Below are 10,703 nucleotides of genomic sequence, written 5' to 3'. Positions count from 1 at the left end.
GCTCTATCAAATTCGAATACTATACTACTAAGTTCGATCTAATCATGTACTGTAACATACAACTCTTTCTATAATGCAATACCACACTCTCTGTCCCACCATTCTTCGCTGTTGCTAAATTGGTGTTGCTTGCAAGTGCTCAGAGTGCTAATGACCTGACATACTAGATCCGCCAATAGACGGGGGATAGCCATCATCACTAAGCCCACCTTCACTCAAGCCACCTTCGCTAAGATCGTCGAGCTGTGGCGTTGAGCGTGCTGGGCTGGCTGCTTCGGAGCCTGATCCTGCTTGCGATGCTGACGCTGACGCTCTTGTGGTGCGTGCTGAGCGGAATTTGCCATTCCGTGCTGAAGGTCTTATTGATGCCTGGGCCAAGTGCGGTGATGCTGTTGTTGATCCACTCTTTCGTGGTGGTGGAAGAGATGGTCGACCAAGGACCCAATCGAACCATCGCTTCCAACTCTGTGCTCGCTTAGCAGCCATCCTTTCCGCTCTTCTTCTCTCGAATGCAGCTCTGTACCTTTCATACCCTTCTCTGAACTCCGGACTGACTTTGTTGCTGAATATGAGCTCTCCTCTGCTGTTTTGCGATGGTGGTATGGATGAGAGGGCTCTTCGGGGTGTGGATGTGCCGGTATTGGAACCTGATCGACTGTTTTCAGTCAAACCCGTTGTACTCGAAGCATGCCTCCTCACTGGTTCCGTACTCCTCAACAGTCTTGTTATCGACCACCACCTTGAATCAGCGGTCGTCTTTGTATTCAGATACATATTGAAGTTCCTCAAACTCCGATTGGCCTGTGGTACGAACTTGTTCGCGGATCTTATCCTCTCTGCGTGCATTCCACTTGCAAAGAACAAAAACAGCGTGGTAAGGCAGATCATCAGCACCGCCGCCAGACTATACTGCAGAAACGCAGATGAGCGGGGAGAAGTGACGACGAAATGGGATAGAAGGAGGATGAAAGTGACGAAACCGAATAGAAGCAGTTCGTATTTGCGTTTTCGTGCTTGTAATCGTGCTGCATTCTGTTTTAGACGCTCCTCGAAGATGAGAAGGTCGCGGAACGTGGCTGCGTCAGCGGCTGGGTGGAATGGCTCTTCCGGTTCTTTTTCGTTGGCGGATTGAGAGGAGAGGGAGGAGAGGGAGGAGAGGGAGGAGAGGGAGGAGAGGGAGGAGAGGGAGGAGTTGCGGGCGTGTTGGGAGCGGCCTCGTGCTGTCGAGGTTTTAGGCGGCATTTCCAAAGTTGACGAGACGGCTGGAGGAGCTGCCGTGCTATAGGAGCGCTATGACAGTAAATGTGATGGAAGCATTTGGGCGTAGCCGTCACGAAAGTGTGACTGGAAGTAGAAAGCGATGGTGATGGAGCTGATGGTGATGGAGCTGATGGAAGAAGGATAGTAAGAATTCAGGTGTGAAAGTGGAGTGGTAGAGCAAATGGTCCGTGCACGCAGAGAATTTTTCGGAAGTCGGAAAAGCCTCGTCGGCGGTTGAGTGGAAGAAGAGCTGTTCCTTAAGCCTTGACTCGCACATCTCTCACCTTTCCTTCACCCTTTCCTTCACCCTTTCCTTCACCTTTTCCTTCACAGTTGGGTCCTGGTCATATATGCCCTACAGCACCAACTGGAGCCAATACAGCCTGTCCGCACTCTGCGTTGCTCTTGTCAGTCGCTCGCACCACATGCATTCAACATAGTCGAGTGGTGTCAGCCCGACGGAAGCGTTCGGGTGTTCGACCTGCATACAATACCATGGACTCGAAATGGGCACCACTCGTGCCAACCACAAAAGGCTCATCATCGTCTTCGGGCTTCACTGATGCCATCATGGCAAGACAAAGCATCTCTGCGAAAAGCGGCCAAGATGCGGCGGCTGCAAGTGCTGCTGGAGCATCGAATGTCAACCATGTTTCTCTCGATCCTTTCTCCATCGGAACACTTTCATCTACAGTGATTCAGCGAATACTCAGCTTCGTCCCAGTATCAGACCTTCCGAGCTGTGCTTTGGCAGCTCGATCGCTCGCACGGTTCGTTGCCGATGAGAGGTTGTGGGCTCAGAAACTCGCTTTCTTGCAATACAAGCAAGTGCCTGGACGACATGTTCGCTACAGTCCAGATCTATCCACCCTAGCATCTTCGTCGAAGGAGCAAATACAGCGAAAGGATAGTGCCAGCTCGAACAAGAACCATCAGAGCAGCATCGCCACTGCCAACACTCCGGAGAGCAACGATGATGAGTTCGGCGACTTCGAAACCGCCACTGTCACAAGTCCGGACGACGAGAGCTTTGGCGGCTTCACGTCCTCTAAGCAGAGTCAATCAGGGCAGAGCTTCTCGTCGGCGCCCGTCTTCTCATACCGAGCAGAGTCAAAGCTCCCGATGCCAAGCACAGAGGCTGACTCGGCGTATCAGACCTTCAAACGGATAGCAGTGTCACTCAAGCCTTTCGTTCAGAGCCTTCTGTTCGAGACTACACCGACTGCGTCGCTCGTCTTCACCGATCCGAGCTTGTCTTCGCTCTCATCCCAAGTGTATATGATCTGTAATGTTGCTCGCTTCACAGGTCCGCTCGTCCTTGGCTCCTTCGCAAAGACACATGACGGCAAGACATCAACAAACGTGGCGCTGGATGCAGCGCCAGAAGAGCAAGATCAAGATCAATGGCGACTACGAATGTCAATCAGAGAAGCAACAGACTATCTCGAGGGCGTATTGCTGTCAGCATTTGAAGGTGCTGATGCAAGACGGACAGATGCACTCAAGGCCGGACAAAGAGGCATGGACGTCAGCAAAGCCGTCGAGCGAGCCGAAAGCGACATGCAAGAGCATGCTACTCTCCTATGGAATCTCGTCATTTCAACAGCTGATCCTTCAGCCACATCCAGCAACTTCACTCTCGGCGGTGGCTCACTACCAACAGAAGCTGGCGAACCCAGCAACTTCCTCGCTCTTCTCGACCATCCCGGCTCCGCAGCAGCACTCAGCTTCCTGGAAAAGCGAGATTCTCTCTTGAAAACGACCACTCACCAACCTGAAGCCAACTTCACCACACCTACATCACCGCAATCTCAACCATCCTTAGACTTTACATCGATGGACGCCTTCATGGCCGACGTTCTCTCCGGTTTGCAAACAGACGGATCGCTCATTGCACGCGTCTTCCCACCCGAGCAGCAACTATTGCTCGCATTCGCAAGTCGCATCGCGAACGAAATCGTAGGAGAATACATCAATAGTGTCCTCACCAAAGCCCGCTGCATCGATACTCACCTCTACCTTCAGGCTGCAGCCGCCACCTTCTCTCAAGCGCTCAAGATGGCAGATACTCTCCAGAAGATCGAACCGCGGCATCCCGATTACGTCACGCCGGCGCGATGTCGTGCAATCGTGCTGTCCATGTTCGAGGCTCATCTGGATGAGTATCTGCAAGAAGAGCGGGATTGGGTGAGGAATGTGATGATGCAGATGTGTAATGATGGCAGTGCTGCTTCCAGGTCGGGAACGACTGGAGGAGGCGCTGCCGGGGTAAAGACGGGTAAGACGATGGATACCGCTTTCTTGGCCAGTAACAATCCTGCGCGGGTGAAGAGGAACGTGTTGAGTGGGTTCAAGGATGTGCTGTTGATGCCTGTTACTGTTGTACCAAGGGCGGCAGGGGCGGTGGGAGGAGCGGTGATCAGGACTGCCGGGACTGGGTTGAGTCAGTTGAACCCGCTCAAGTGGCAACAGAGCTCGGCGGCGGCGGGGGGACGTAGCGGAAATGGTACTGGCTCGGGTGTGGGTACTCTGAAACGATCGAGTACGTCGGTAATTGGGTCGATTCAGAATGAAGTTGCAGCGAACAACGGGTATGTAGACTTTAGCAAAGAGGTTCTCGGTGGTCCTGATGGGCACGATATTGGTGATGACGAGAGCGATGAAGAAGACGTCTTGTCAGCAAAGGGCGAAAAGGCACAAGGCTTCGGAGTGTTCGAGGGCGTGACAGTCGAGAACGAGTGGAACGAAAACCCCTCCAGTCAGGACGTCAGCAGCAATATCTGGACTGCCACCAGCTTGCAATCCAATGCCGACACCGGCGGGTGGAGCAGCAAGGCGCCAAAGACGTCCAGCATCACCCCTTGCGCCTCGCAAAGCTCCGATCTCAACGAGAAAGGAATCTCCAACAATACTCGTGTCTCAGATCACCGTGCTGCACCAGCACAACGCAACCGATTCGCCAACCTACAACTCCTCCTATCCCTCGATACAGCCCTCTCCCTGATCCAAGTGAATCGAGAATCCCTAAAGCGAATGGAAGCATTTCTGGTCTACCCTCCCACCACCTCCAACGGACGCCGAGTCAAGGAGGAAATGGAAGAAGTTTGTCTCTCCCTCTTCCAAGTTCTTGGCGATCAACATATTGCTCCTGGATTCAACAAGGCTACTGAGGAGATCAAGCAGTGCAATCCGCTGTCTGACGGAGACGGATCTTGGATATCCGAAAAAGACCACGGGGAGTGGGCGGCAGAGGTGCTTCCCTTGGTGCAATTCTTCGAATTAACGCATATTGCGGATACGATTTCTCAGCTTTGTTCGGTCTACTTTTCTCAGACTTTGGTGGCGGTGGTGGGATTGGATGTGGATGATTTTCTCAACCCTGTCGTTCGGGCGAAGAAGGCTTTCGAGGGGAACTTGGATGAATTCGTAGCTTCTGGCCTGTCAGTATCGGTTGACTTGTTGATGAAGCGTGCCGAATGGATTTTGTTTTCCCAACGAAATCCGATGGATTACGCTGGGAACGATATCAACTCTATGGCTTCCCTCGATAGTTCTACGCCTGCTACCCGCTCCACTATCGAAGTTGTTCGGTTGCACTGCAGCTTGTTGGTTGGAGCAACGGATCGCGAGATTCTGGATCTATTCTATACAGAAGTTGCTCTGCGATTCTTCACCATTCTCACCAAACACCTGAAATCTCTCACCATTTCCCAGGTTGGCGGATTCCAGCTGATATCAGACCTTAATCACATTTCGGCATTTATATCTTCTCTAAAGTCCAAAGAAGCGGATGTTGCAAGATTCTACAACTCCTTAAAGACTCTAGCAAACTATTACATTGTTGATGGCAAGGAGCTCATAGCACTATTGAAGAATAAAGACGCAAATAATTCGGCAAAGACACCTGTAAGGGAAGATGCTTTTTGCTTTGGACAGGAGGAGTTGTACGAATTCTTGAAAAGTAGAAGCGATTTTACATCCTTGGAGAAACAGATTGACCATGAAATCTTTGGCTTCAAGGTTAGTGAAGATTGCCTTGTTTGCTAACATGTCTATATGGTACAGGTGATGTAACTTCTGGAAAGCCTTTGTTATAGTTGAAACAGCTTCTGTGTGACACGATGCTCTGCAAACCCCGTTTGACAACGCCACCGGATTGCAAACGTTCCATTCGCTCGCCAACGGAGCCTGTGTCGGCCATGCAAGCACAAAAATCGACTGTTGGTGTCCATCTCAATCTACAGTCTGATCAGCTGTCTTCAAGCCATAATTTCAACGAGTAACTGCACGTCTCGTCTCATCAAGCGCAACAGCGACAAACAAAAAGAGTTGCAAGTGCATATGAGAATGCGGGGTATCAACGAGTAAATGCAAGGTATATAGGTATCAATAGCTACCGAAGCTCAAATGCTCCAAAGAATATGTGAAGGATCGCAATCGACGACAACAAGATCTTCTTCCTGTGCTCCTTCCTCGAATAGCAGCCTGCTGCTATCGTCGAGCACCTTTGCTGGATTTTTGCCATAAGCCGACAACTTGAGTCCCAAAGCGGTACGAGAATTGGTTCGGACGTCTTCGTTGAGGTGAAGAGTCAAAGTGAGGTTCTTGGGTGAAAGACGGTAGCCCGATTGGCACATGCGAGAGGCGATGGTCTCTTTGAGATCCAGAACGGACGAGTTGGAAGAGATAAAGATGCCGGATAAGGGTCGGTCTGGTTTCTTGTTCTCTAGAGCGTCATCGTCGTTAGTGGTGGTGGTGGTGCTGGTGGGGGTGTTGGGTGTGAGGGTGGAAGAGAAGAGTGCAGCGGGAGAGCGAGGTGGAAGAGAGCGGAAATCAAGTTGAAGACGGATAGAGGAAGGAGGTGTGGGCGGGCAAGCAGAGAACCAGTTCTGCATGGAAGTAAGGGCGGGCCAGGAAGAGTCGAACTGCTGTTCGAGCGAGGAGAGCGAGAGGGTGGAGGATGAAGAGTGAACTGAAGAGGGAACGCTTTCTGCAAGCGAGATCTGTGAAGTGGCCGACAGACGTTTAGGCATGACGCGAGGTGTTGCTGGAAGAGGATCAATCAAGCCCAGACCGGCGAGGGCTGTCTCTGGCTCGGCCTCGTTGTCGGTCTCGCTGAGCATGTCGTAGTTGAGCTCTTGGTAGGTCGATCGAGTCAAGTCGCTCGTATGTCTTGCTCCACTAAAGCCGTAAGCCAAAGATGGATGGGAAGAGGAGTACATCGAGACGGCGTCAGTGGGACGAGTGTAGAAGCCGAGAGTGTGCAACTGCCTAATGTCGGCGGCGGGAGGAGTGTCAAAGTGGGGGCCTCGGCACTGGAACGACAGACGACGCGAGAAAGTGGGTGGGATGGAAACATCTTGGGGCATCGGTGTGCTCTCGATGCCTGCAGAGGAGGAGAGAGCAAAGATGGAATGGATCGACCTGCGAGCGTGCATCTGTCGGATAGATCGAAGCGAGCTGGGAGATGGGGCTGCTTTGGCGATCGGGAGGGGAGAAGCAGACCTGGAGGAGCGCTTGGACCAAGTGGGCGAAAGGGATCGTTGAGACGACGAGAGCTTCGACTCAGGAATGGTTGCTGGTGGCATGAGGGTGCGGGTAGTGAGGTGCTCGATGGATGGGGAGGAAGAGGTGGTGGCGGTGGTGATGGTAGGGGAGCTAGTCGGAGAGCGAGTCATAGGAGAAGGGGTGAAACCAAAGGCGTTAGGATTGGGAGAGAGACGAGTAGCAGGCGAGATGGCAGGTCTGGCAGGCCTTGCTGGACGAGGCTGGTCGATGTGGCATGCCACCGGAAGAGGCAATGAAATGTGAGGCGGTGGAGAGTGAAAGAACAAGGAACGAGAGAGGGCTCTTCGAAGAGGCGACTTGGTAGCTTGAGCGGCGTTGGGGCTGTGGGGCGCAACAGGGCTCAAAGGCGGTGTCAGCGAGACTTGGTCGCCTGGAAATGCGTGGCCACCGGACAGGGCCGAGGAGGAGACAAAGGTAGGCGATGAGACTATGCGAGATCTGCGAGGGCCAGAGCTAGCAAAGGAGGAGGAGGAGGCAGCAGGTGTTGATGGAGATGAACTGGTGCTGCGGTAGTGGTGAGGGCGTGGAGTGAGCAAGCTCGAGAAAGCTGCTGAAGAAGGCCGTGCATCTTGATACTGTTTGGCAGCATCGACGTCGATGGGCTTGACCGACTTGTTCTTGGTCTCTCGTTTGCGTATCGAGGGTAGACGACCGAACGAGGTGGTGAAGGGTGGCATCGCGATCAAGGTGACTGCAAATGTAAACGATGCTGAGGTGGTAGTGACGATAGTAGTAGTAGTGAGATGGTGGCGGTAGTGAGATGGTGGCGGTAGTGAAAGACGGTGATGTCAAGCGTGGTGATGGTGATGAGGATGGCTGAGTTGGCGAATCGGAAGGGATGCGAAACAAAGGGGTTTGCGTTATATATGAGTCGAGTGTCAAGTGTCTACATTCCCGACCAAGAGCGGGACTAAATACATGTTATAAGAGGCTAAGGGCCAGAGGAAAGAGCCAAGGTCCCTCCGGGGGTGAGGTATGAGCAGGCCCCTTTCTATCCAAGTCTCCTCTACCGGCCGGACGCGGGAAAGCCGGACGCGGGAAAGCCGAGCGGCGCTCGACAGGGCGGAGTGGGGCCCACACCCCAACGCTCAAGGATAAGAGAGAGAGAGAGAAGAGAAGGATGCAAGGAGCAAAAGTCTAGGCTTCACAGAGGCAGAGGGAGGGAAAGAGGGAAAGAGGGAAAGAGGGAAAGAGGGCAAGAGAGCAAGAGAGCAAAGAGTGGCGTATCTATTGCACGGGAACGCAGTGTCATCGACAGGGCAACGACGGGTGACAGACAGGGTCCACATTGTTGCAAATCATTCCTTTTTCCCACACACACTGTCATCCGGTTCGGAAGAGCCGAGAGAGCTGTCAGGTCCCATGGTCGGATCGTCCGTCCAGCAGGAGCGCCAAGATGAAAGTGGGCTTGGGCTGAGCTGTGCTGTGATGTGCTGTGATCTGATGCGATGTGATGCCTCTGCCTCTGCCACTGCCACTACAATGTAACAATCAGCTGGGCTTGGAACAGGCGATTGACACGGCAGACTGCATGTGGCGGAAGAACCGCCCGGACAAAAGAACGGCAGAAGAGCGCATCACTCGTAATGAGATTCAAGGCAGAAGGACAATCAAGGGTCTTCTGATGCATTCAATCTTTGCAACTCAGCTCAAGGGCGGGAAAAAAAAAAAAAAAAAAAAAAAAAGAAAAAAAAAGAAAAAAGAAAAAGAAAAAAAGTTGGGGCGATAAACGTGCCAAAGCACTTTGACAGTGCATTCACCCATTCACCCATTCCCACATTCCCACATTCCCACATTCCCACATTCCCACATTCCCACATTCACTCATTCACTCGGGCAAGCCGACAGAGCGCATGTCCAGCATCCAGCAGAAAAAGAGTGGCCAAGCACAATGCGGCGATCGCATTACTCCGGCCTGTCCCTTGGCCTTTCCCACGCCTTTTCTTCTGTCACAGGCGGTGGATCGGATGGGTGCCGATCGATGACTGTTGTCTTCTCACCTGCTGCCGCAAAAAGACAGCGATACTTGCCGAGCTCAGGTTAGGCCTTTTTGGCTCGGTTCCGGTTTGCCGACCTTTTTGTTCATACGCCCAAAGTGAGACAGACGAATAAAAGAAAAAAGAAAAAAGAAAAAAGAAAAAAAGAAAAAAAGAAAAAAAGAAAAAAAGAAAAAAGAAAAAGAAATACCCGCCAAGATGAGTTAGTTGAAGTAGATAAAGCCACACAAAGCGTAGAGACAGTGAAGGTAGTGCTTACGGCCGAGTAAAAGGCCCGAACATCTTAGCACGGACCACATGTGTCACAACCTACTCAAGGCAAATGCTTTGTTATGTTCCGCAGTCAATGCGGCTCTCTGCCGCTCTTCTTTTGTATATATATAGACTCCTCGCTCTCTCGCTCTCTGTCTCTTACCATCATCATCAACAAGACGCCTCAACTCCAATGCACTGACGAATGACTTCAACTGATTAAGAGTCTGAAACTCAACGCAATGCCGCCATCGACAAGAGCAGGACAGACGGGAAGGGGGGATGATGATCAAACAACAGGAAATGGACAGGAGGAAGGATGGCTCACGCAGGTAGTCAGGATCCTCCAGCTGGCAAACCCAGCACTATTGGCAGAGGAAGCAATAGTACGGGCCATGGGTCTGGTCAACATTAGCAACCAAGCTCCATGCGGGGAGACCGAAAAGATCCCCAAGGACATATCGAGCTCCATTGCTCACATCAAGAAGCTCAGTGATAGCAATTGGCACACCTGGGAACCCACCTTTATCGACTGCCTCCAGAGAGTGCACAATGCGAAGGAAATCCTGTATGGTACCGTTGTACCTGGGAGCGAGGAATATGATGAAGACCTAGACAAGGCACTCGTGGGCCTCATCCACGCCTGCTGCAATAACAGCCCGGATAGCCGCATCGACACCTATACCGTCAGAGGGGTGGATGAAGAAGTTCAACTTGGCAGCACACTCTATGCCAAACTCAAGAAGGCACTAACACTAAATGATGCTGTAAAGCGAGCAGGACTGCAGGATCGTATCCACACAGTGCGCTTGCACAATCGAGATGTTGTCAGGCTAGGCAAGGAACTTGATTCGATCTGGAACGATGCGGCACGCCTTGGAAAGCGTTTCGACAAGGACCTCAAGAAATCAACTCTCTATCACTGCACGGCTCAAGATTGGTTCTATGCCAACACCGTCGATGCGCTGAAGACGGCCAGACCAGACTGTAAGTATGACGAAGCCTACCATGCACTTGCCAAGAAACAGCAGGATGGTGAGATCACTGGCCGCATTAGAGGAGCAGCAAGGGTCGCCACAAGCGCGGAACAGGGGAGTGCCAACCAGGTGGGGCAAGGACCCAGGGGCAGGCGCGACCCTTGCAATCCCTTGGCCCCTCCAAAGTGCTACGCTTGTGGAGAACCGAATCACATTGCTCGAAATTGCACGAACACACCAGGCACAAGCGAACCTGTTGCTCATACGACACAAGAGGTGAATCACTAGGAACTCAGGTGCACCTTTCTAGCAGTCGACAGGGGCGAGCGATCAGCATGCGACACCTGGATCATCGATTCAGGTGCAACCCATCATATGGTAAATGATGAGAGAATGCTGCTCACCTCGATGAACAAGGTCGGCCAAATCAGTACAGCTGGGGACGAAAAGCTTCAGGTGAAGGCTATAGGAGATGCCTCCCTTCGGGTCGGTGAGGCCACCATCCAACTATTGGATGTGCTTTATGTACTGAAACTGAATGCTAATTTATTGTCCGTACAAGGCTTGATCAAGAATGGTGCATGAGTAATCTTTGACGAATTTGGAACTACCATAAAGCAGAACGATGGTACCCAAGTACAATTCAAAA

General features: G+C 52.0%; 3 protein-coding genes across 3 annotated transcripts; 1 reads left to right on the top strand and 2 right to left on the bottom strand.

The window, feature by feature from the left end:
• Positions 1–147: 147 nt before the first annotated feature.
• Positions 148–1,242, bottom strand: UHO2_07261 (uncharacterized protein; the record flags this gene model as incomplete). Its single annotated transcript, XM_041555077.1, has 1 exon — positions 148–1,242. The coding sequence occupies one exon, from the start codon at positions 1,240–1,242 to the stop codon at positions 148–150; it is 1,095 nt and encodes a 364-aa protein (XP_041411011.1).
• A 513-nt stretch (positions 1,243–1,755) lies between these two features.
• UHO2_07260 (related to RCY1 - F-box protein involved in recycling plasma membrane proteins) lies at positions 1,756–5,307 on the top strand (the record flags this gene model as incomplete). The annotated part of the gene is made up of 1 exon (XM_041555076.1): positions 1,756–5,307. The coding sequence occupies one exon, from the start codon at positions 1,756–1,758 to the stop codon at positions 5,305–5,307; it is 3,552 nt and encodes a 1,183-aa protein (XP_041411010.1).
• Positions 5,308–5,663: 356 nt separating this feature from the next.
• UHO2_07259 (uncharacterized protein) lies at positions 5,664–7,505 on the bottom strand (the record flags this gene model as incomplete). The annotated part of the gene is made up of 1 exon (XM_041555075.1): positions 5,664–7,505. The coding sequence occupies one exon, from the start codon at positions 7,503–7,505 to the stop codon at positions 5,664–5,666; it is 1,842 nt and encodes a 613-aa protein (XP_041411009.1).
• Between the last annotated feature and the right edge of the window lie 3,198 nt (positions 7,506–10,703).

This window comes from Ustilago hordei (assembly GCF_900519145.1).
Source record: "Ustilago hordei strain Uho2 genome assembly, contig: UHO2_contig_25, whole genome shotgun sequence".
Classification (NCBI taxonomy): Eukaryota; Fungi; Basidiomycota; class Ustilaginomycetes; order Ustilaginales; family Ustilaginaceae; genus Ustilago; species Ustilago hordei.
Note: the sequence above shows the minus strand (reverse complement) of the source record. Positions and strands in the feature narration are given on the sequence as shown.